General features: G+C 33.6%; 1 protein-coding gene across 1 annotated transcript; it reads right to left on the bottom strand.

The window, feature by feature from the left end:
• Positions 1-490: 490 nt before the first annotated feature.
• On the bottom strand, positions 491-27,009 carry LOC143050814 (uncharacterized). The gene is made up of 19 exons (XM_076223927.1): positions 26,739-27,009; positions 26,169-26,466; positions 25,287-25,385; positions 24,126-24,296; positions 22,685-23,026; positions 22,049-22,390; positions 20,518-20,967; positions 19,934-20,023; positions 19,336-19,587; positions 18,933-18,959; positions 18,167-18,292; positions 17,201-17,416; positions 16,734-16,859; positions 15,715-16,281; positions 14,783-14,953; positions 6,039-6,308; positions 4,421-4,456; positions 3,365-3,417; positions 491-629 (listed from the first exon to the last, which is right to left on the bottom strand). The coding sequence occupies exons 1-19, from the start codon at positions 27,006-27,008 to the stop codon at positions 537-539; spliced, it is 3,999 nt and encodes a 1,332-aa protein (XP_076080042.1). The 5' UTR covers position 27,009; the 3' UTR covers positions 491-536.
• Between the last annotated feature and the right edge of the window lie 377 nt (positions 27,010-27,386).

Genomic DNA, 27,386 nt, shown 5'->3' with positions numbered 1-27,386 from the left:
TTAACTAATTGGGTGATTGTAAGCAGGAAAGAAAGAAAAAATAAATTTGCAAATAAAAATAAAGAAGCACTAACTTTTGATCCGATGGTACCATTAGGGAGTAAGTGTCTACCAGCAGCGGTATAAATTAAGACAACAGTAGTATACCGCTGTTTGAAATTCATAAATCGATTGAAAAGAAAACCAAATCCGGGTTACAAACTTAAACTGAGGGAAACGTATCAAATACAAGAGGAGAACTATGACACAAAAGAAACACAACACTGACATGTTACACACACAGAAACGAATTAAAATATAACAATTGTGATTTTCCTGACTTGGTACCGGATATTTTATTAAAATAAATGGTGGATTGAACCTGGTTTTGTGGTATGCCAAACCTGTGTAGGGTATGTCTAGATAACTATTCTTCACTCAAATAATATTAGGACTTTAACAAACAAGAAACAATTAAACATATACTCTGTGTTTATTATTAAACAAATAATACGTATAAATAAAATATAGTGTGTTTATCTCATGTGTTGTAGTCTTTAATATGCCTTTGCTGTCACCTTTGTTTGAATACCGTGCACCGCTGTGTTGGTTTGTGTTCCTGTTGATGCGGTTGCTGGTGCATAGCTTGTCTAAAAAAAGAAAAACAAAACAATCATACGTTTCATCTGTTATCAGTGCTTATGAGAATAATCATAAAACAAACTCATCAAAAGTACCATGTTTTATTGTGTACGCTTCGCATGCTGTTCGACTCCAAAGACTAGTCTCACGTGACGTTTTTATGTAAATATTTTAAAGGCCAAATAAAGTACGAATTTTAGGAGAGGGCATCGGACTACGAACACCAAGGTTTCTGGTTTGATCATCGTTCCAGATATTTCAGAGACTTATTTATTTGCTATCCCTTGGCACCATTTGCGAGTATGATTTTTAGAAATGATGACAATTCGTCGGAATAGGAGATATATAGCTGACCCCTGTTAAAAGAGAGCAATATATCTTGCTGGTAAAAGACACCTTTGTCGATTTTGTAAAAGTAAAAGAGCAGGAAAATCTGCTACAAGACAACACTCGCACCCGATAAGTGAAAACGGATTAATGTAAGTTGTAATAAGTTGTTTCCCAATCCACTTTAAATAAATATGTTCAAACTGCGTACAAATTGAAATAGCACTGAAGACCCGAAATTCCTGAAGGTGATAAATCTATTACAACTTTGCACATTGCAAATTCATTCCGATTTTGAAATTTCAGTATATGTCATTACTGCACAGAGGGGATAGACACAACCTGAATTTCTGTATAGAAACTTTAACTCAGCTCACTAATATTAAACAGATATATCATGTTAAGGTGGTACCTAACACTACAGGGAGATAACTCTGTAAAGTCAGCTAAACGTTTTAATTACGTTGTGTTGTAAAAGGAATATTAAGCTTCTCAATGATCAAAATTGGTGGTTGTCAAACTGCTATATAACCAGTGTAATTTCTCTGACAAAACGGTTGGTTCAAAATTTTTAAAATTTTTATATTTTTGTTAAAGTGTCAAAATAAATAATTTGACAAAATTTAATGAAAATTAAACGAGCCAAAATAATTTTAGTGAAAGAGTTGGGTACCACCTTAAGGAGGGGTATTTGCGGAAACTACCAGTCGACAGAATGTTAAATTTCGAGAGGGAAGGTGAAGGAAATTCATTCTAAAGACTGCTATTTTTCGCAAATATCCCTAAAGACCATGCTATATCTGTTTAATTGCACCGAATGTTAAAGTTCAAAAAAGCATTGATGATCGTGACGTTTCAAGCGTCCAGTCGGATAAGAGTATTTTTTGGCAAATACCACGGAAGAGAGGGTAAAAAGGGCATTTCCTTTTTGCATATACCCCGGCGGCGTTAAAAAATGAACGATATTCATTTGATAACAGTAAATTGGTAAAACATACACTGGCTATCAACCAATTAAAACCCAGGATTCTTACATAAGGTGTAATTACAACAAAAACTTCCTAAAAAATTGGCACTTTTTTCCCTCTTTAAAATGTATTAGAACGATAGCATTTTCATCATGTTTCATCAATTGTCGTAATTTTTTTTCCGCTATTATTCTGAGTATTCTTATATATTTTTTTATAGGCTCTCGTTGACAATATAATGTTAAATGTTAATGACAATATTATGATAATGATGCTTTTGTTTTCAGATTGGCCGTGGTTAACATAATGATTTTTAATCGGTCGTTGAAGATAAACTAATATTTCAATCGGCCGTTGATGACATAACACTGTTTTGATCGGCCGTTGATGGCACAATGTTTTTATCGGCAGTTGGTGATATATTTATGTTTGATTGGCCGTCAGTGACATAATACTGTTTTTGTCGGCCGTTGATGGCAAAATAATGTTTTGATCGGCCGTTGGTGACATACTTATGTTTGAATGGCCGTCAGTGACATACTAATGTTTGAAAGGCCGTCAGTGACATACTAATGTTTGAATGGCCGTAGGTGACATACTAATGTTTGATTGGCCGTCAGTGACATACTAATGTTTGAATGGCCGTCAGTGACATACTAATGTTTGAATGGCCGTCAGTGACATACTAATGTTTGAATGGCCGTAGGTGACATACTAATGTTTGATTGGCCGTCAGAGACATAATACTGGGTTTTTTTGTCGGCCATTGATGACAAAATAGTGTTTTGATTGGCCGTTGGTGACATATAACGGTTTGATTTGCTGTCAGTGACTTTATACTGTTTTTCTTGTCGGCCGTTAATGACAAAATAATGTCTTGATCGACCGTTGGTGACATACTTATGTTTTATCGGCCGTCGGTGACAAATATGTTTTTTTTTTGTCGGCCGTTGATGACAAAATAATGTTTTGATAAGATCTTGATTACAGAATGATATTTTAGTACGCCTTTGATGACATAATATTGCTTTATCGGCCATCGGTGACATTATAATGTTTTAGTTGCCGTAAGAGACATAGTACTGTTTTAATCAGCCTCTGATGACATAATGATGTTTTGATCGGCCGCTGCTGACATAATAAAGTCTGATCAGCCGGCGGTAAAATAATACTGTTTTGATTGTCTTTTGATAACATAATGATGTTTTGATCGGCCATATTTGACATTATTCTGTTTAGATCGGCTGCTGATTACATATTGATGTTTTGATAGGCCAGATGTGACATTATTATGTAAAGATCGGCCGCTAATTACATAATGATGTTTTGATAGGCCGTTGGTTAAATCATAATGTTTTATCGGCCGTCTGTGACGTAATTCTGTTTTCTCTTCCGTTTGAGACATGATTATGTTTTTATAGCTATTGATGACATCATAAAAGTATTACCTTGATTACCGTTCCTCCTGTTGGATACTTTGGTGGTGCTGGGGCGGCATAACCTATACAAAATAAAAAAAAACATGTTAACCTGATAAAATATACAGCTGCTGTATTTGATAAAATTATAATCTAACTAAACCAATATGTCTGGTTTTCAGACAATATTTTACTTTTGTTGACAAATAAAGTCAAGTTTATGCTTAAAGCGTTCCATCCAAATTATTTGATTGTGTAGGTTAAATCAACAATTTCGGTTACCTTGCTTGCTAGCTGAACCTTGAAATCATTAGTTGGGTATGCTTTCCTTCTTTTAGAGTAGTGAAGTCATACAGACAGATAGATTGGTTATTTGTCGGACTAGTCTACTCTTAATGGAAGGTAGTATACCTGACCTAATATTAACATCACGGTTTAGCTAAATAGCAAGCTAACTTAAGATTTTGTTTGAACCTACACGCTTAAGTCATTTGACTGTAATCCACTGATAATCGTAAAGAAAGGTACATTGAACTAACCAAACTGCTGTTGATTTCATGACATAAACAATGTCAACTCAGAAATGTATGCATTTATTCTGGTTATTTATTCATATCGAAATTTCAATGCCGAAAAAATTAAAATTAGATATAATTTTGCTCTTCAGCTTTTATATCTAGATACAAATAGGATATAATGCATGGGACAGTTTTCCAAAGCGTTTGTAGTAAATCCATAGTCTAAAGACTGTATCAATGATAAAATTAAAACATAACATGCCTGTTACAGTCCAGCCAGCTCTGGTTGTATCATACGTAGATTTGAAACAAGATGGAGGATTGTGACGGGTGTTAAATGTGGAGCAGGATCTTCTTACCCTTCCAGAACACCAGAGATCACCCCTAGTTTTTGGTAGTGTTCGTGCTGCTTATTCTTTAGTTTTCTGTGTTGTGTCATGTGTACTATTTATTGTTTGTCTGATTTTCTTTTTCATTATAGCCATGACGTTGTCAGTTTATTTTAGATTTATGAGTTTGACTGTCCCTCTTGTAGCGTTCGTCCTTCTTTTTAATGCATTTAACTCACCTGTTTGTGGAAACTCAAATATAACCTTGATGAAACCTACAATAAAAAGGTAAACAATGATAATTTGTATGATGTCATCATTTTTCGTTATTTACCACTTACATATTGTGTGTTTGACATTTTCTGTCTGTAAACAATGAGTATATTTGAAAATAGCAATAATGTGCGTCTGAAGCGATGTTTTTGATATAAATTCCTCAAGAAGATAACATATTTTGTAAGAAGATATTAATCCAGGGAAATTCCTTTTCCAAACTTTCAACAATAGATATTCTGAGTCTTCTATGTCGATTTAAACCTTTTAAAATGTATAACTCAAATTCATATGTCATAAACACAAATTTTCGTCATAACAAAATAGAAAACAACCCAATATATGCATTGTAACCAGTTATATTCATTTGCTCTAAATAGTAAGTCGTTGTTTTTTAAATTTGTTTTTCCGTTACTTTCTCCTTTTATAATATTTCCTATTCGGGTTTTCGCTCGATCTTTTACAGCTTACTATACGGTGTTGGATTTTTTTTAATTGCTGGAAGCCGTTGTAGTTTCTTCGTACCATTAACTTGGTTTTATAAGAAATGAAGAATCTGAAATCTGTTAAAATTCTCGTCCTTTTATTAAGCTACAACCCTTGAGATGTCCTTTATTAAGCTATAACCCTTGAGCTGTCCTTTATTAAGCTATAACCCTTGAGATGTCCTTTATTAAGCTATAACCCTTGAGATGTCCTTTATTAAGCTATGACCCTTGAGATGTCCTTTATCAAGCTATCCCCTTGAGATGTCCTTTATTAAGCTTTCCCCTTCAGATGTCCTTTATTAAGCTATAACCCTTGAGATGTCCTTTATTAAGCTATAACCCTTGAGATGTACTTTATTAAGCTAACCCCTTGAGATGTACTTAATTAAGCTATATCCCTTGAGATGTCCTTTATTAAGCTATCCCCTTAAGATGTCCTTTATTAAGCTATAACCCTTAAGATGTTCTTTATTAAGCTATTCCCTTGAGATGTCCTTTATTAAGCTATAACCCTTGAGATGTCCTTTATTAAGCTATCCCCTTGAGATGTTCTTTATTAAGCTATAACCCTTGAGATGTCCTTTATTAAGCTATCCCCTTGAGATGTCCTTTATTGAGCTATCCCCTTGAGATGTCCTTTATTAAGCTATAACCCTTGAGATGTCCTTTATTAAGCTATAACCCTTGAGATGTCCTTTATTAAGCTATAACCCTTGAGATGTCCTTTATTAAGCTATAACCCTTATTAAGCTATAACCCTTGAGATGTCCTTTATTAAGCTATAACCCTTGAGATGTCCTTTATTAAGCTATCCCCTTGAGATGTCCTTTATTAAGCTATAACCCTTGAGATGTCCTTTATTAAGCTATAACCCTTGAGATGTCCTTTATTACCTATTTGTGGTTATTTTCTCATTGATGTTTATGCTTGATATCCTTTCTTTTCGTGATGTTATTTCATGAATGGTTCAGTAATTTTAATTTTGGATTATCTGATGTTTTTCTTATTAAGAAGTATTTTTGTTTACTTTTTTATAAATCTCTAACCATGTTGAATTATTTTGTACACATATATATAGTCATAGTTTAGTTCTAACCTTTAGGTCCCATATCTCCAATGATTCCTTTGATGCCCTGGTCTCCTTTGTCACCTTGGTCACCTTTCAAACCCTTGTCTCCAGTATGACCTTTGTCACCTTTTGGTCCCTTGTCTCCTGTCGCGCCCTTTTCTCCCTGTTTGCCCTTATGACCTGCATCTCCTTTGTGACCTTTCAATCCCTTGTCACCGTGGTCACCTTTGTGTCCCTTTTCTCCTTTGTGTCCTTTGTCTCCTTTCATACCTTTATGGCCATGTTTGCCGTCCTTGCCTTAATATATACGTTTGAAATCAAAGTAAACTATCCTTGGGTAAGACATTTTTTATTCAAGATCATTAAAATAAGCATGACAATTTAATTTAATTAAATTGAGTTCAAAACACCTTCAAAACCATTATTGATTTTGAAGGCTGTACTCATGTGAATATTTCTATTTTTGAATGATCAACAGCTTTATATGAAATAAACATGTTGTTCATAAATTGAAACATATTGCTTTGTATTATAGTTCACGATACAACTGTGGAGTGAATATATTTTATGACATTATCTACATGATAAATATTGTAGATTTATTTTCATTGGCATACGCAACCAAGAAAGTTTTTTTCATTTATGAAATAAAGGAATCTCGTTCTCTCTCTCGTGATTTATTGTGGTTATTCCTATATTTTATTAGTAACACAATTACTTATTTATTCTGTTTAACAGAAGTATATATAAAACTAGGTTTAATCCACCATTTTTCTACATAAGTCAAGAAAATTCCTTTACCAAGTTAAGAATTTGACAGTTGTTATCCATTAATTTGATGTGTTTGAGCTTTTGATTTTGCCTATAACAGGCTATTATTTAAACTTGGAATTATTTTTAATTATGGAATTTGCAAAATTTTCTGTGCTGAAATTTTTTAATAAATTCCATGTTTATTTGGTATAATTATGTTTTGAGCGGTTCATAACACTTTCCATATAATGTATTTTGTATAGATAGTGTTGTGCGCGGCACAGTACATTCTATTGAAAATGTACTATCTTCTTTGTAAAAGAAAGTGTTGTGCGCAGCACAGACCATTGAAGTACAGAATAAGCATGGTATTTACTAGAAATTTCAAGCACAGGAAATTATGAAAATTCCATAATTAATAATAAATCCAAGTTTAAATAATAGCCTGTTCTATTGACTACAAACTTTCCGTTTTGGATATTCCTCGGAGTTTGGTACTTTTGTTATAATTTAAGTACAGCTCTTTGTAAGAACCAGGCAGGGTGCCATATACATGTGATTTATGAGGGTTTCAGATTTTATCTATAAATGGCCTAGAAGAAGCAGTAACTAAATACTGCTCAAAAAATAAATATGAGTGGGAAAATACGAGTGGTTGCCATGGTAACGGACACTCTATTTTTTGGTTGTGAAGCATAGTAAAATCTTCCAAAAATCAGCTAAATCATGACAATTCAGAGCCTGAATAGGAATAGAATCAAGCATTTTTCATTAATTTCCATATGTAACATTGATACAACTTGGTTTTAGCATCATTTTAGTTCAGATTGCATGTAAACCAAATTTGTAAATTTTTTGAAAAATTTTGCCAAAAAATGCATATTTTCAACTTTTCTGAATTTGGGATTTTTGCGAAATTATCAAATTTTCTGTGGTGTTTTTCAGAAAAGAGCAACTGTGTATAGCATAGTTAGCACTTTAGTTATGAAGTTTGGATACTACTTTACCAAATTAAATAGAAAAAAGCTTGGGACTTTCTTTAGTTTTATCACCATAGCAACCGATTTTTTCCTTGGAAACGGAGTTATTATTTGCAGAATATTGCAGTTTTAGAGCTTTAATGTACTGAATTGTTCCATAAATGATAAAAAAAATTACATTTAAGCATAAACTTACTCTAAATTACCATCGTTAATAGTTGCTGACTTCAATAGTTACCATGGAAATACATTTTACCCATAGTAACATCTATTTTAAAATGTATCAATAGAAATTTATGTAAAAAAATACATATATTATATATAGACGGTGTTTATATTCAAATTGGAATATGACTGCATGCTTTGCTTCACTCACAGTCTTGTCTGTATATAATATATAATGAAACATTGAGGTTAGAACCGAAGGTTAGGGGGAAAAAAGGGGGGGTAGGTTTATTTTAAAAAAAACCATACATGAAGATTCTTGAAAAGATAACGTTTGGTCGGAGAGCCTGATTATAAATAGAATAATAATTATGAATAGAATCAATTTTATTTTCAGAAATTTCATATACATGTATAACATCGATATAACTTGGTTTTAGCTTCAGAGCTTAGTTAGTATTGCAGTTTAACCCCGACTTTTAGATTTTTTGTTAAAAACTAAAAAACATTCATTTTTTTTCGAAATCATGAAGTATTGTGAAATTATCAAATTTTCTCGTGTGCTTTTCCGAAAATTGAAAATATGTAAATCATAGTTAGCATTGTAGTAACAAAGTTTGAATACTACCTGACCAAAATAAATAAAACATTGCATGGGGCTCTCTTGAATTTTATCACCATGTTAACGTATTTTCTCCTTGGAAACAAGAGTTATTATTTATTGAATTCTGCGGTATGGGGAATTCAATGTTCTCAATTGTTTCCAAACCTTTATGAAAAGACATGCATTGAAGCATATATAAGCTCTAAACTGCAATCGTTAAGTATTATTACAACAGTTGCCATGGTGACAAATATCACCCATAACAGTCAATCAAATGATATATAATATAGTTTATGTAAAAAATTACATATAATTATGTTCATTTTTCTAATGGAAATATAACTGCATGCTTTGCTTTGTTTCACTCTCAGTACTGTCATGACTGTCTTTGCTCATTGAAAAGACTTAACAAATTTAAATATATACACTGTTCCATATTGGGGGAGGAGTGGAGGTTGGGTAGTTTTTGTTTGAATCTTTCATAGATCAGGATCATGCACAGCTAAGGTGTGCATTAACTTCCTCAGATATACTGCAAAGTTCAAATGTACTCTTAACTGATCCTAGACTTTGAAAAGGGTGTAATTCCATAAAATTAAAATAAACAGCTGCGCCATGAGCGCATGTTACGCCCATCGCTTTTTCAAAGAATAATAAAAGTTTAATAACTTCTCAATGTCATATCACAAATTCATGAAAAACTAATGGGAGGTTATGTTAATAGATATAAACCTGGCGTCACAAAAGTTTCATAACTGCTCAAAGCATTGTCTGAAAACTGGAATATTCCCCCTTTTTATGATTAAAATCACATTTATCCGTGACCTAAAACGTATACAAATTAAAAGTGAACTCCCGTCAATAAATATAAACAATTTATTGAACGAAAAATGGAGAGAAAAAATGGAAGAGTTTTAGATTGGAAAGTGAAATTTTTTTTTCAGTTTATTTAACTTTCTAAATTGAGGTACATTTCTCATTGGTTCATCTCTCTCTAAGCATATTACCTAGGGGAAGAAAAGCAATACATCTATATTTAGTTATGGTTTTGCATACACCTTTTTTTGAAAGTACACCAAAATGGAACTAAAACTGTAGGAGATGTAGGTTAAACGTCAATAACACAGCAATCAAACGAAAAAAAAACCCAACTAATGACATTTAGCAGGCAACATAAAGATTTCAACAATACTAGTAGTTATAGGTGTCTACACAATATGTCAAACTTTTAATCATTACTAATTTATCTATATAAAGATTTTCTTGAGGATTAATTTATCAATAGTTGGGATCCTGCTAACATATTTAACCCCGCTGCATTCTCTATGTATGTGCCTGTCCCAAGTCAGGAGCCACAGTAATTCAGTGGTTGTCGTCTGTTTATGTGTTACATATCTGTTTTTCGTTCACTTTTTGTAAATAGATAAGTTTTCTTGTTTGAATTGATCTAAATTATCATTTCGGGACCTTTCATAGCTGACTACTCAGCATGGGCTTTGCCCAATGTTGAAGGCCGTATGATAACCTATAGTTGTTAGTTTCTGTGTCATATTGGTATCTTGTGAAGAATTGTTTCAATTTGGCAATTATACCACATCTAGTTTTTTTATTTTAACAGAAATGATAAAAAAATAAATACATGAAAGTCGAAAAAATATTATATGGTATGTATGACAGAAAAAAAGGGCTTCAGAAAGGTTTTCCTTAAATATCAAATGGTCACTTTTAGATATTTTTTCACTTAACCAGGTCATTTAAGGTAAACTTTACAGTTTTAAACTCAGTGGCAGATCCAGAACTTTGTGTAAAGGGGGGGGGGGGGAGTTGGGGGGGGCGCTCCAGTCACACTTCAGTGATTCCCTATATAATCAACCATTTTTTTCCCACAAAAAGGGGGGGGGGGACTGTCCCTCCAGGATCCACTTATGAAACTGATCTGGTTCTCGGTTTTAACAATTTTTAAAGTATCAAACAAAGAAAAGTTACGCAAAACGGGCATAACTCAGGAACAGTTAAAGTGTCACCAACTAAATTCAAACTTGATCTCTGTTTTGTGGTAATAAGCATTGTGTATATGTTTCATAACATTTGGTTGAGGCAAACTAAAATCAGAAAATGGAAAACAACTTCGTGACGACTAAAGTACTAAAGTATCAAACAAAGAAAGGTAACGCAAAATGGGCATAACTCCGGAACAGTTAAAGTGGTGCCAATTAAATTCAAACTTGATCTCTGTTTTGTGGTAATAAGCATTGTGTATATGTTTCATAACATTTGGTTGAGGCAAACTAAAATTAGAAATTGGAAACCAACTTCGTGACGACTAAAGTACTAAAGTATCAAACAAAGAAAAGTAACACAAAACGGGCATAACTCGGGGACAGTTTAAGTGACGCCAACTAAATTGAAATTGATCTCTGTTTTGTGGTAATAAGCATAATGTATATGTTTGATAACATTTGGTTGAGGCAAACTAAATTAGAAAATGGAAACCAACTTCGTGACGACTAAAGTACTGACGGACATAGGTGAAACTTATGATATGAGACAAATCTTCACAAGAAACGAATTGAAACAGAAATAAATAACCACAAGTAAGTAAGTAAAGCACATACCACATAGTACCATATGAAGGCTTTGTAAACAGATATCAAACTAGTTGAAAAAAAATTACTTAAAATAAAAAAGATCATGATTGTTTAATCAGTAACTGTTGTTATGTTATTTGGCACGTGTCAATCGGTTCATTGATTTTTTCGGCATATCAAAGAAAAAAGGGCACGTGTCTAAATGGTGTTTTCCTCCTATTCACACTTTTAAAAATCACTATTCCTTCAATAGATGGTTTGATTAATTATAAATTGGTTTTATAACATTCAAGGTTAATTAAAAATTCACCTAAGATTTACCTGTATTTTTTAAAAGAAAATATAGTTGATACACTGTTCAGTGGCGGATCCAGGGGAAAAGGGGGAGGGGGAGTCGGGGGTTGGAAACCCCCTTTTTTTACGATCAATGCATTTGAATGGGAGCATATAGTTGGAACCCCCCTCCCCCTTTTTAAAATGTCTGGATCCGCCACTGCTGTTGAAGTATATTACTTTAATAAAAAATGTGTTACACTGTTTATTTGCAAACTGTTTTTTTTTCTTCAAAGTGTACCTTAAAATAAAGAATAAGTCAGATAGACAGAGGTATACGTAATATATGATTTAAAAAATCATTGAATTTGTTAATCTAAAATTAGAAATGCAGCATATAATAATTTATCAACACAAACCACTGTTGTTTCCAGTACACACAAAGTATCTGGAGAAAAGCACAAGGAACAGGAATTTATATTCCATACTGCTATATGTCACTGTACCGCCTTCAAAAATAAGCAAATCCCATACTGCATAGTCAGCTACAAAGGGCCCCGAAATCACAAATGAACAAAAAAAATCAATTTGACAAATATAATTTTTTTTTGTAACACAACAACAAATGACAACCACTGTATTACAGGCTCCTGTCTTGGGAAATGCACACACATACAGAATGTGGCAAGGTGAAACATGTAAGTGGGATTCCAATCCTCCCTGTAAAACATAAACACAAAGTGGACATGGCCGGCTACTTGTACATACCAACACAAAAAGACACTAAGAACATATCTGAGAGTACTTGCAGTTACTGAAAGCTAATTTAAAGCCAAAACAACAAATAAAAAAAATACACAACTAATTAGACTGCATGTTCTTTACTGACTATGAAACAAAATACTGATGGGATCATTACACAATACTGGGACTGAGACTACACATCATCTAAAGGGATGGCAAAGCAAGTCGACGAAACATTCCAGCACCGGCGACCAAACATTTTAAACAAATAAAACTACTGAAACATGAGGAATCTAGGCCTCAACCATGATTCACTATGCAGCATTAATGCCCCACCAAGAAGTAACAACAGTACAGTTTGGCGATGCAGCCACCCACCTTATTCACGTTGAATAGATTAATAAACTTGAATAGGCTAATATACGGTGGATTTCTGATGTGTGTGCTACAATGTATGATTTGCTTAAGTGTTGTTTACTTGTATTGTTTGTTTCATATTATAATGCTTGCGTGACTTTACCTTTGAATTTGTGTTATAAAAGAAATATTAGATAATTTGCTACATTTCTTTATTTCGATTGTTTATGCTATATGGTCACGTTTTTGTCTCTTTCACTTATTCAACATTTTCATTCTCAATTTTATTCCATTTCTTTCAATTAAAAACACAAAATTCAAACATATACAAAAATAACCTATATATCCAAAAAAACATTGGCCAATTAAAAGTTGATTAAGGGGGTTCGCGGGTCTAAATCATTTATATAGGATTTCTCTATATTTTTCTATAAATGAACTTTATCTTATAGTTAATAGAAAAATAAAATAAAAAAGTGGGGTCACCGTTCATTCGCGCTCACAATCTGCCTTCGAACGAAGCATACATTTTTGTAAAGGTGTTTTTTTCTGTTGAAGTAATAGGAAAAATAAAGGTAATATCGAAATAAAAAAAAGAAATTTATTACAGAAATCGCTCAAATTTTACAATAATTTAGTTTAAGTACAGCTTATATGGAAATTATATTAAAAAAGATAGGTCACCGATGAGTTGAAAAAGATATTTCAATTTTAAAGCCAAAAAATGGCATTTTTCCACCAAAGGGAGATAATTTGGAACTTTTTCAATGATATATACATTTTAAAAGTCATCTGGGGCCAACACGAACTGATTGTTTTGAAAGATTTTTGTACCATATGATAAAGTAACAACTACAAAAGGTAATAAATAAAATTTGTAATGAAAAACAAATTTTTGATTTTTTTCTGAAATTTTTATACCCTTTTTGAAAATTTGAATTTTTTGCATTAAATATCTATGTCTACCATAATATGTAAAAATAATATATTTAACAGCACTCCTTCTAGTCCTTAGCGGCATTGTATAGGTCTTTAGTGCACTAATGAGTCCTTAGCAGTGTTTAGACGCACCGTTTACTTTTACGATTCTAGACCAAAATAAAATTTGAATTTTGAGATATTGAGAAAAATCCAGGAATACAAATTTTTGAGGAAACCATGCACCAAATTCAGCAGTCCTACATTATTATCTCTGTATCTCCATCTAAAATTTCTATGCCATACTTTGTTATTACAATAAACAAATGACCTTTCATGAAATCAAGAGATATGAGTTGTAAATATATAGAGATATGATTTTTTGTTGATTATGGTTGAAAGAAGTCCATTTACAGGGCTGCAAAACAGATATTATAAGGTACATAATGGTTTGTATCAAATCTGAACTGTTTTGTTCGAATGGTAACCAAAAGCAGATCAAGTGTAAATTAACTATCTAACTGCTGAGTATACTATTCAAACTCCATTATTTATATGTATCCAATACCTAGAAAACCATGTATTTGATGCAGATTCTGAATTAATTCAGCAATTTCAGACCGTTGCTAGGGTTTTTTTTTGGTTGCTATGGTCTTTCAGCCACTTAAATTAAAGCTTATATATTTTTTTATCATTTTTCAAACAAATCATAAGATTTATTGTCTGTTAAATTGCATTAACATAAAAAAAATAGCAAAAATTTTGATAATGAACAAGTATTGTGTTTTGTCATTTTTATGAATTTTACCAATTTTTGTTGCCATGGTAACAAAAAATTTCAAAAAAACCCAGATGTTTTTTTCCTGTTTTCAATAATTCAATGTATGAACTTTAAGATGCAATCATAGTTTATAATGAACTTGTCTGCTCAATGTCAATTTTTCTTGATTTTAAGTATGATATTTAAGCTATTTTCAGAAAATGTCAAAATACAGATTTTTGCACCTTTTTAAATACCATTTTAGCCTAATATCAAAAAAAAATTTCATAACCTCAACATCAAAATATAAACTTCAAATAATGCCTAATTATATGTTGAAATTATTTTTTTTCTTGAAATTGTCATTATCATGAAATTGCTGCAACCAAAATGTAGACATTTTCCAATTTTCATGCCTGATTTCATCATAAATTCCTCAAAAAAATGGCTGCATGTTTCCATAGCAACCGTTCAACAAAATTAAAAAAAAAAAGCTTGCAAACTTTATTTCAATCTTAGCTAACTATTATATAAAAGAATAAAGCAGTTCTGAGACATACATGAATCACCCCCTGCCTGGATCTTACAAATAGCTGTACTTAACATTTTACCATTTTTTATGTTCTTACCGTCTGCACCAGCTTCTCCTTTGTCTCCCTTGTCACCTTTGTGACCTTTTATTCCCTTTTCTCCGGTATCGCCGGTGTGTCCTTTTTCTCCTTTATCCCCTTTCTCTCCCTTTTCTCCGGTCATTCCCTTTGCACCATTGGATCCATCTTTACCAGCATCACCTGTATCGCCTTTTGAAATAGGGTGAATAACATGAGCCAATGGCTAACAGTTTTACAATTTGGAAATGTTTTTGGGCTTTCTGATTGGTTAAAAGCATAGAATACGAAGGTAACGTGACCAGGCTTCTCAGACTGCGCAATGTAATTTAAGATGAAATTATTGAATTTTGAACTTATACATTCTCTCCTCTAATTCTTTCATTATTTGCACAAGTAACATATATGTCCTTTTATTAAAATTAGATATGTTTACAAATTCATAAATTGTAAACGTTATTTTGTTTTTTATAAACGAGTAAATGAACTGTTAATTCATTTCGCTGGAGATTTTTCAAAGTGTTACAAACTATATTTCATGAGTACAGAAATGTTTACTTAAAATTGTAAATTTTAAGACCATATATTGGATTTGTTTTTCGCTATCTTTTTTTTTGCTGTGAATGTTCTAATTTTTATGTCATGGATGGATTCCCCATATCATTTGTTTTTTCTATAATATGGATAATATTTTGAAAAGTATCCTCAGCAAAAAATGTTGATATACAACTTTCTTATACCCTTGGAAGTTTTTCGACCTAAACATTTTTACGAACTTTTAGTGTTCTACATACATGTACTAAAATAGGAATACATTTAAATAAAGTAAAAATGTTTCCTATAGTTCACAGTTTTAAGATATTTAAAGGACATTTTCGGAAAAACAGCCAGTATCCAGGAACCAACTGACAGCTTGGCAAACCAATCAAATTCGATCGATATAAATCTTATACCTTTGATTCCCTGTGCTCCTTGATCACCAGTCACTCCTTTCATGCCTTTGTTGCCAGTTTTTCCTTTACCACCAACGTCACCTTGGACTCCTTTGTTTCCTGTCATTCCTTTAGCACCAGTCATGCCCTGGTTTCCTGTTTCGCCCTTGTCTCCCTTATTTCCGGTAGCTCCTGTCATACCGTCTTGTCCTTTGTCGCCAGTGTCTCCTTTCATTCCCTTTTCACCTGTATCGCCTTTAGCTCCTTTTTGTCCATCTTTTCCGTTTTCTCCTTGCATACCTTTTTCGCCAACTGCTCCCTTGTCGCCCTTCTGACCTTTCATACCATCAGTACCTTTGTCTCCGTGGACTCCTTTGTCGCCTTGGTCTCCTTTGTCACCTTTAACTCCTTTCATTCCCTTCATACCGTCATTTCCTTTTGGTCCCTTTGGTCCTTGAAGTCCGTCTGGGCCTTGTTTACCCTGTGGTCCTTTTTCTCCTGGGTCACCAGTTGCGCCTTTCTTTCCATCAATTCCATTCTTACCATCAGCTCCTTTATCTCCTGTTTGTCCTTTAATTCCAGCATTACCTAAGGAATGAGTTATATAGATTTAGTAAACATTCATCTTTATATCTTACTATATACATGTATATACAATGTATATAAATTTCAAATTTAAGACGCGAGACTATTCACTTATTTCATGATGCTAAAGCGGAAATTCAAAGGAAACTAATAAACAATTTTAGCAAATGTGTTTTTTGTGTTTCATTTTTTTCTTCTATAAATCTATTAATTTTTAATTCAATAAAATTTATACAAACTTTTTTAAGTAAATAACAAGTATAACGAAATCAATTTCAATAGATTCATTGTGCTGAGTCCTATTAAGGTTTAATGATTGTCTTATGTCTTCACAAATGTATTTTCTTTATATCAAATGTCATTTTCCGTTTAATGCACACGTATCATTTAGTTACATATAAAAATTTACAAGATGTAAAGCAAGAAAATTGCTCTGTACAAAAAAAAGCAACTACCTTTAGGTCCTTTAGGGCCAGCTAGACCTTGTACTCCTTGAGCACCAGGTGTTCCATGGGCTCCTTGGTCTCCTGGTTCCCCTTTGTCGCCAGGTATTCCTTTTGGTCCTTGGTCCCCTTGTTCACCTATGTAATATTAATCATTGTATAAATTAAGTGAGATACATATTGAGGCAGACCTGTTGACTAACTGTATTACAAATATTGTCAAGATTAAATTTAATATGTATTTGCTTCACATTTAATTTCTTTTTTTTATTTCACAATTTTTAATGAAAAATGCTTTTAAACATTACGTATAATTCATTTGGCAGAGCATATAAAAAAGGAGATTTTGAAAGAAAATAAAATTGTATTGAAGAATGGGTTTCCACATTTAAATTCCTAGGTATAAATTATTTTTTTCAAAATCTTATACCTTGACGAAATCAATACCGAGACTACGGCGAGTACTTTATTTATCTTACCCTTTGGTCCTATTGGTCCTGGGTTGCCATCTGGTCCTTTTCCTCCATCCATTCCGTTCTCTCCTGGTGCACCGGTTGGTCCCTTTGGTCCTATATCGCCTGGTAATCCCTTATCCCCTTCGTGGCCCTTTTCTCCTGGGGCTCCAGTTGGTCCCACTTCTCCGGGCTTACCTTTGTCGCCAATCATACCTTTAGCGCCTTGATCCCCTGTCATTCCTGAAAAATATTGAACAGTTGCATCACATTCTATAATAAGAAGAGCAACACGACAGGTGCCACATTTGGAGCAGGATCTACTTACCCTTTTGGAGCACATGAGATCACCCCATTTTTCGATGGGGTTCGTGTTGTTTGTCTTTAGTTAACTATGTTGTGTCTGGTGTACTATTAGTTGTCTGTTTGTCTTTTTATGGCGTTGTCAGTTTGTTTTTGACCTATGAGTTTGACTGCATGTCCCTCTGGTATGTTTCGTCCCTCTTTCATACTTATAATGGCTATTTTAGTAGCTTTTTTCTTTTAAAATATTATAAAAAATGTGTAAACTTTTCAAATATTACGTCAGAATTTCTTGTAGCTGACTAAACGATATGGGTGTTGTCCCTTGTTGAAGACGTACATTGGTATATATATTTATTTAAACCCATTTCATTGAATCTCATATTGAATGTTTGTCCTAATTAAAATCATATCAAATATATGCCTTTTATATTTTGTTGAACTATTCTCAATAGTGCGCCAAACATTTTATAACTGGACTAGCAACAGTAAGTATGATAAGTGTGTGATATTTTCCTTGAACTTGGTATAATGTCTGAATCAAAAATGAACATTGAATTACAACTTTAAAGGTTATCTTTGAATTTTTGGTTTTTTTTTACCATTACAGTGTAACTTGCCCAATCTGACTACTGAATTTTCCAACATCCTGCTTTAAGCGACACATTTTCATGGTCCTAAAATAATTACCTTTGGTTCCTGCTGGTCCCTGTTTGCCTTGTTCTCCAATGTCTCCTTTGTCTCCCTTTTCTCCCTTCTCCCCTTGTGCTCCGGTTTCTCCTGTATGAAAAAATATATTGCAAAATGAGCAAAAAACTGGCGGAGTACGCAATTGATAACATCATTTACATAGAAGCCAGAAGCCGGTTAAAACAAGACATGTATGTATCCTGGTCCCTAGATGATGATCATTAGTTTTGTACAGACAATTGACCGTTTCATAATATAATGCATCCTGGGTAATATTTTCAAAAGCGTACACCAAAGGGTTTTGATTGGTTTAAAACGTTATAAACAATGGAAATTCAACCAATGACGTAATGTTATTTTCACTTTGGGGTACGAACAATGAAATTACCCATGATGCTTTAGATTCTGAAACGGTCAATTGGAATAACATTGCTGAAAATAGAAAACTAGACATCTTTCGAATTTCTTGTTCTACAGTCTGCGAACCATTTGATGCCATCAGATCAGACGTCTTGAACTAGCAGTTAGATGTTGCTCTGACTGTAAGGGAGGCCAAAGTTATTTTATTATGAATTTCCATTTACTTATATCACTCGACTCAGTTGCTACGTTATTCTCGTATCACTGCGTTGTTTGTAAGAGCTGAATACATCACAAAGATGTGCATATGAGAGCTTGTATTCTACGGGTTAGTTTGACTTGAAAACCCAAGGTTCATATAAATTATGTTTATACATTTTAAACTAAACAAAGTCATAGGACATACCTTTTTGTCCATCTTTACCTGGATCACCTGAAAAATAGAATTATTTATTATAAACATACTTTGTTATTGAAGTCTTGTACTATGTATCATGTAGGTCATTTCTAATAACCTACATTCTGATTTTTATTTTCTTACCCGAAAATTGTCCTTAATATGGTGTTTTTTTTTTTGCAGGACTGTAAATTAAAAAAAAAATTAATATAAATTATTCATTTTAATAATTATTATAATTGATCATAGTTGCCCATGTTTGAGAAAAGATTGCTTTTAGTTTAAATGATAGCATACAAATGCGTGTAAATATCAAAGGTTCCCTAGATGCTTAGTATTAAAACAAAACTAAATACAAATCATTTAAATCTAACAAGCATCCATCGTTTATATGTACATGTAATTTACGTACCATGAGGTCCTTTCGGTCCTACTGCACCGATTGGTCCTTGATCACCAACAACTCCTTTCTCTCCAGCTTTTCCTGTGTCACCTTGTGCTCCCTTTTCTCCATGTGCACCTTGGTCGCCAACTGGACCTTTGTCTCCATCTGGTCCCTTCATTCCTTTCATACCTTGTTTACCATCTGGTCCCTGGTCTCCCTTTGCTCCTCGTTCTCCTGTCTTACCCATTTCTCCCTGCTTCCCTTGTTCACCGTCTTTTCCTAAAAGTTTCAAATTATTGATTGATTACTGCTGCATGACAAATTCATAGATAGATTATCAATTTAAAACTTTTTTTTAATTAGATGCCTTACCCACTGTGGACTACCCCGTCTGTTTCTCAGTAATATGTACGTGTACAGTCTTCTTTTTGTGAGCTATATATATATATATAAGTAATATTCTCGAGTTGAGATGAAACGCGGATAAATAACATTGCATTCGTGTTAAAAAAAGCATCTTCTTTTTAAAACAAATTCGCGTGAAATTGCCTAGAAACGACTGATCGCGTAAAAATTATCCGTGAAAAAAAGTTTGTTGAATGTAAATAGATATCATTTTACTCACCTTTCTTTCCATCGTCTCCTTTATCACCTTTGTTGCCCTTTTCACCTTTGTCGCCTTTTTCGCCTTGCTCGCCTTTCGTTCCATGATCGCCTGTTTGAAGATTTTAGTTAAATTAAGTTATTTAATAAACAAAAATATGTTCATGCAAAGAGGTATGATGAATGGTTGTCTTGACTACATTAATCACTAAAATGACCATTGTGTACTTGCTATTTATCTCTACAGGAAATATGGAGCTTTCCTCTGGGGTATTTTTTATCTCTAGGTATACAAATGTTGGAGTAACCAAACTGCCTTTACTTTTGACAATAATAGTTTGATTTATACAAACAAAATAATTGAAAAAGATTTGTATTGTGATGCTTCTGTTTTACGTACAAAGAACAACAATAGTATACATTCAAACTCCGTATTTATAATACAATCTTCAATCAATAAGAAAGCAGGTTGCAAAAAGTCAAATTTAGCAATAAAAAAGATAACTTGTATAAGAAATCCTTTTAGCAAGTTCCTTGTAATATCAACATTATATTTACCAGACGTTTTCTACTTAATTAAGTTCTGTTTTTATAAATACTTTGTACCTAATGGTCCTTGTGGTCCTGTATCTCCTGTCATTCCTTTTGGTCCAACTGGTCCCTGGTCTCCTGTCTTTCCATTGTCACCAGGTCGTCCATTATCACCTGCCATCCCTTTATCGCCTTGTAATCCCTTCTCTCCTTGTGCTCCTTGTTTCCCATCGGTTCCAGGCATACCATCTGCTCCTTTGTTACCATCGTCGCCCTTTGCACCCTTTTCTCCTGCCATACCTACATCTCCCTTGTCTCCCTTGTCTCCTTTCCCTCCTTTGTTTCCTGTTGCTCCTTTAGGTCCCTGTTCTCCTGGGTTTCCTGTTGAACCTTTCTCCCCTTGTTTACCTTGGTCCCCTTGGTCTCCTTTGTTTCCTTTTATGCCTTTATCTCCTGGTCTGCCTGGTGCACCAACACCTCCAACTTCTCCTTTGTTTCCAGTTTCTCCTTTCATTCCAGTCTCACCTAGGTATAAATATTAAAATCTATACAATAATTACCCAGATTAGGTTTTTGACATTTTTTCTAGTTTATTTTTCGGCAAAAGTTCAAATGCAAATATTATGCCAAAATTAAAAAAAGAAAAAAAAAGAAATACTATTGATTGATGATGTAGGCCAATTTCTTCTTAATTTCTGCAGTACGCTTTTTGACAGATTCAAAAGGATTTTGGATTTCGAATACAGAGAGACGAAAACGTGGTAAAATCTTATTGTTTAATATTATCATACTACCTGCTCTGATTAATAATCTTTTTTTATTGAAAAATGTTGGCAGTGTTGCAACAAGTAAAAGAAATATATGGTCAATGATTTTTTTTTATCACAACATTATAAAGTTTTGAAACACAAGATTAAGTGTTATACCTCAAATTTAGTTTGATTGTAATAGCATAAACCTTTGTCCTAAAAGTTTAGAAATGTTTTAACGAACATTTGAATTCGTTCGAAATGTCTATCATTTTACGCTATGGCCAAATAAAAATATATGTGTGGTTCCAGTAACCCTACCGTCCCTAATTTTTCGGCTTGAAAATAGCCTACCCTAAAGATTTTATTGTCATTTTTCATTAAGCACTGTTAAAGTCAGAATGTTGCTCCCATGTAAAAAAAACATGAAATAAAAAAAATCCCTACCTACCTACCCTAACTTTTTTTCAGATGTAACTGGAACCACACATACTTTTTTATTTGGCCTATGCAACACAGTTCCATATAGAGCTGTGTATGGAGTTAAGGTGGTACCCAACACTTTAGCTAAAATTAATTTGGGTCGTTTAATTTTCATAAATTTTTTTAAAAAAGTATTTACTTTGACCCTTTTACAAAAATATAAAAATTTCAAAAAATTTGAACCAACCGTTTTATCAGAAAAATTACACTGGTTATATAGCAGTTTTACAAACACTTATTTTGATAATTGAGAAGCTTAATATTCCCTTAACAACACAACGTAATTAAAACGTTTAGCTGATTTTACAGAGTTATCTCCCTGTAGTATTAGGTACCACCTTAACAGAAAATAAAACAAATGACAAACATCATACCTTTGTCTCCTTGTGCTCCTTTGTTTCCATCTATTCCTTGTCCTCCTTTTTGACCTTGTTCACCGGGATTTCCAACTTCGCCTTTCTTGCCAGCATTCCCGACCATTCCCTTAAGTCCTTGATCGCCCATGTCGCCTTTGTCGCCCTTTTCGCCTTTGTCACCAGTCATACCTTTTTTGCCTTGCTTTCCGGTGGAACCTTTGTCTCCTTGTTCACCTTTTGAACCGGTTGAACCTTTTTCTCCTGAATCGCCGGTTTCGCCTTTTTGTCCATCTGCGCCTCCATCTCCTGTTTCTCCTTTTCCCCCTTTTTCTCCAGTTTTCCCTTGTTCTCCTTGGCCACCTTATTATATATATTAATAGTTTTAAAAATCTTTACACTTGATGGTCGACTTGTTATCTCAACAATGAACGTATATTTTCCAATAAGAGGACTAGAGTATAGTTTTGTAAAACAAAATGCGACTCTGTCTTTAAATGTGTCTCAATTACAATTTCAATATGACAAGCATTTAAATTTGAAAACTAAACTATTTGAGGACTTCAATCATTAGTTTTTTTTTTGTACAAACAATTCATATAATTCTGTTTAACACAGACTAAATAGTTTGTTTTACATGGTTTCTTATTTTCTTACCTGTTTCGCCTTTTTGTCCTTGTTCCCCGACATCTCCTTTATCCCCCTTTTCTCCTTTAGCGCCGGTTTCTCCAGTAGCTCCATCAACTCCCTTGTCCCCGGTTTCTCCTTTACTTCCAGCTTCGCCTTTATCGCCGGTTTCTCCTTTGTTCCCGGGTGTACCCTGTGGACCTACATTTCCCGGTCCTCCCTTTTCTCCTTTTTTACCATCCGGACCTTGGTTTCCTACTGGACCCTGTTTTCCTGGGTCTCCTTTGTTACCCGTTCGACCTTTGCCTCCAGTCATTCCTTGGTCGCCTTGTGGTCCTTGTGGTCCTGGATTACCGTCTCGTCCTTGAGTGCCTGTCAATATTTATTATAAGTATTAAAGTATAAAGTTTTCGTCTAGGGCTACATGTATCTGTGTTTTAAAATCATACCATATGTTTTCATTAAAAAAGTTAAAAAAAAGATTTTTAAGACTTCTTTCAAATGTTGACAATATACGTAATAGAAACATGTAAATGGTGCAAAAAAGAAAAAACTGCATGACAAAAACAACCATTCGATATATACATGAAGGAATGAATGACATACCGATATATACATGTAGGAATGAATGACATACAAAAGTAGTGACCTGAATCGTCATTTGTGGTCTTATAACCTAAAACAGGGGAACTTCTAAATACAAAGTGGTAAGTGAAATATTTCTGCTTTAGACTTTTTTTATGAATATCTCTATGCATCTGGTGCAGGAAAATTGGTACCGTTAATGTTATAACAAAAGGAATGCTAATTATATTTTGACAAATCTATTTTTATCAAGATGGTGCATTGAATTTCGCTACTTTTGCATTTCATTTGCAATACATTTTTACAGAGACATGTTTCTTATTATAGTGTGGAGATATCGTCATATATTTGTTATTTATTGTAAGCACAAAAATATCAGTAAAAATATGCAAACGACTAAATGTGTGTAAAACTCATCTGGACCTATTTTCTCAGTCATGGTCTCACATGTAACACAAGTTTCATGCTTGCTTTTTACCACATGTGACACAAGTTTCGTGCTTGATTTTTACCACATGTGACACAAGTTTCGTGCTTAATTTTTACCACATGTGACACAAGTTTCGTGCTTGATTCTTACCACATGTGACACAAGTTTCGTGCCTGATTTTTACCACATGTAATACCAGTTTCGTGCTTGACTTTTACCACATGTGACACAAGTTTCGTGCTTGACTTTTACCACATGTGACACAAGTTTCGTGCTTGATTTTTACCACATGTAACACAAATTTCGTGCTTAATTTTAAGCACATGTGACACAAGTTTCATGCTTGCTTTTTACCACATGTGACACAAATTTCGTGCTTGATTTTTAGCACATGTAACACAAGTTTCGTGCTTGCTTTTTACCACATGTGACACACGTTTTATGTATCCGAAATACCTGGTGTTCCATCTGTGCCTCTCATTCCTTTGCTACCAGTTTCACCTCTTGCTCCAGGCTGACCTCGCTGACCTGGTCCTCCAGGGGTACCGTCTCTTCCGGGATCTCCCGTCATGCCTTTGTTTCCCTGCATACCTTGATCTCCTGTGTCCCCTTTCATGCCTTTATTACCTGTAAGAAAGGAACGCAGTTGATGTTGAAATAACCGCGTTACAAATATTTTATTAAGTTTCTTATCTGATTGTGGAGCTGCGCCAGAAGTTGAATATTATGCTGAGTTCACACGTAATTCGAATTCGATTCGTATTAACTAATTCGAATTAGTTTAATTCGCATTCGAAACGTTGTATGTTCTAAATTCGAATTTGATTCGTATTAACTAATTCGAATTAGTTTAATTCGCATTCAAAACATTGTACATTCTAACGTCAATTCTAATATGAATTACAATGAGCGTCAAATTCGCTTACTGTCCAAACGACGATTACTTTTAGTTCGTATTAACAAAAACGTCTTTCTAATGCGAATTGGATAATCCGAATTAGCCAATTCGAATCAATTCGAATTAGAAAAGAAGAGTGTGTGAATGCGATTAGCGAATTCGATTCGCATTCGATTCGAATTCATTTCGATTTAAATGTTCGTGTGAACGAGGCATTAGTCTTCCAATTTAGTATTCAGATTGAGGAAATGGTAATTGTCTTGAAAAAAAATCACATGAAAATGTCAATCCAAAAACTCCCGTTCTGCTGCTCTCGTAAGTAAAAAATCCGGTGATAAACACTCATTTCGCGAAATATGAAAATGACAAATGTTTAATAGATATAACATAAAAATTACCAATCAATCAGTGTCAAATGAAACCGATTAAATATTTTTTTCGGCAGAATTCGATTTCCTTCCTACTCCAAAATCTCTTACTCATAAATTTCATATTTACAAAGTTAACCATTGAATATTCTGGTGACGATATTGGATCTACAATATTCTCTTTTCAAAATTTATTCAAATTAGTTTTTAGATTCGAAACAAAACCAAACTGGACATTTTTACAGACAACTGTCTTAGATTTTGGTGGTATTTTCGTGTCGTCAGGTTTCATCTTATTGGTGTATACCCCGCACTAACTGGTATTCCAATCTAAGAATTAACTATATATACCTGGTGCTCCTTGAGCTCCGGTATAGCCCTTTTCTCCTCGTTCCCCTTTTGGTCCTTGTGGTCCAGGTTGACCGGGACTTGATGTTTGGATTGAGCATGCTGTAAGACAAATTAAAAACATCAATTATGTTTAAAAGAAGTTGAATAGTATGATCTGTCGAACACTTGGAGAATATTGTTGATTGTATAAAATATCTGTATAATTCGTGTGTATATTATTGCAAAGGTTTTTTTCCCCTGAGTAAGTGTTATTGACAACTAAATGACAGCACAAACAGGTTGGAAATGTGTTGTGGTTGTACAAATGCGTAAAATATATTTCAACTGGCAAATCAATTTCAAAAATATTTTCTTTCTAACCGCGGACACAAAACACGAATGTTGTGACTAAAATCGAATCAAATATTAAACCAGACAAATCAATTGCAACCTGGCCGATTTAAGGACCAACCAAAATATGATGTACGTATGCGGACACCAAAACAAATGTACATGTATTTGGCATCACGAAAACACATTAAAACCAATAGGTCTATATAACATCAGGTTTTCTGTACAGCGATTGTCATTGCTGTATTATACGTATGAAAAGTAAAATAGCTAAACATATCGAATTCCAAGGAAAACTTAAAACGGAAAGTACCTTGTTAAATTGTAAATTGCAAAAGCAAAATCTCAAATACGTAAAATGCATGGTAAACAACTGTCTCATTCCTGATTTGAGACAAACATTTTCTTATGCAGAAATAGTTACTAATACTTGTTTTCTCGTTGCCTCTTTGAACCAAAAATGTAGTAATAAATAAAACCTCAAGATATAACATAGGTTATAAACTGGGATTTATATTAGATGCCCCTGAATGGTAAATATTGAATGCATACCTCCACATGAAACAGCGACTACAGCATCAAGTATGTTGGACAGTTCTTGGAAATTATTTGTGGTAAAAACATAGCTGTCCTGTGTAGCAATGGATTTCAACTGATCGTTGTTTACACCAGACCCCACACCAATGGCAATTACTGTAACACCGTTCGGTGCCAACGCTTTGAGTAATGCAGCCTCGGTTTGAGGATTCGGCGGGCTTGTGTTTTGGCCATCTGTTATGACAATCACAATCTTCCTAGCGTCTGCTCTGACTCCACCTTTACCTGCTGTGAAACTGTTTTGTCTTACGTACTGAAATAAAGATCGTTAATAATTGGACAAATGATCAGTGAAGGAGCACACTGGATTGCTCTATGTCTTGGCTGACTTCTTTACTCTGAACAGATGTTGTTAAGTTAATACTTTTTTTAATACGTTTGAAATTCAGAATTGTTCTTTATGAAGAAAATGATAATTAATGTCAATTAAAAACATGTTATTTTTCGAGGTAATTTGACCTAATTGATTATTTCAAATCATTTTTAATTTCACCATATATTTTGATCAAAAATAAACTGTTTTACCTTAATACCAGCTCCTATTTTAGTTGCGGGCCCATTGTTAGGATTGATGTCCGACATAATACCGTTTTGTATCTTCTGCAAAGTATCGTACTTATTGAGCGGGAAATGTTCACGGACACCATCAGCGAAGCACACAGACGAGACTTGCATTCCAGTGGTACCAAATGATGTAAACTTTCCAACAATATCCTTCATGAAGGTCTTCATGATGTTAAAGTTGTTAGCATTGTTGTTGCTGATACTACCAGACTCATCAAACAAGAATACCATATCGGCCTTGGCTGTACATTGTTTATTATCTACAAATATAGAATAAGAAGTCAGTCAAAAAGGGGGGACCCGTATGATATTAGTTTATAGAGGTTGAAGAAGAAGGAGATTTAGTTCCTTGATTTTATGACTGTTGAACATGGTTGTGACATACAATTTCATCTTATTTTTTATTTGTTAAATCTGGACGATTGTCCTGAATTTTGCATATATTTGTTTTTCTGATGATAATTATTCACTCAAATTTTGTGATATCATTTTCTTTTTTTTTTGCCACCCCTTGTCCCATTATGAAGAGATTTGTTTTCTCCTTTTTAAAATATGTTGGTCTATGTTATACATGTATATTTCAAGTAATATTTTGACATCATTGAATCC

This window comes from Mytilus galloprovincialis, chromosome 11 (genome assembly GCF_965363235.1).
Source record: "Mytilus galloprovincialis chromosome 11, xbMytGall1.hap1.1, whole genome shotgun sequence".
NCBI lineage: Eukaryota > Metazoa > Mollusca > Bivalvia > Mytilida > Mytilidae > Mytilus > Mytilus galloprovincialis.
The sequence above is the reverse complement of the archived record's forward strand: the minus strand, read 5'-3'. Positions and strand labels throughout refer to the sequence as shown.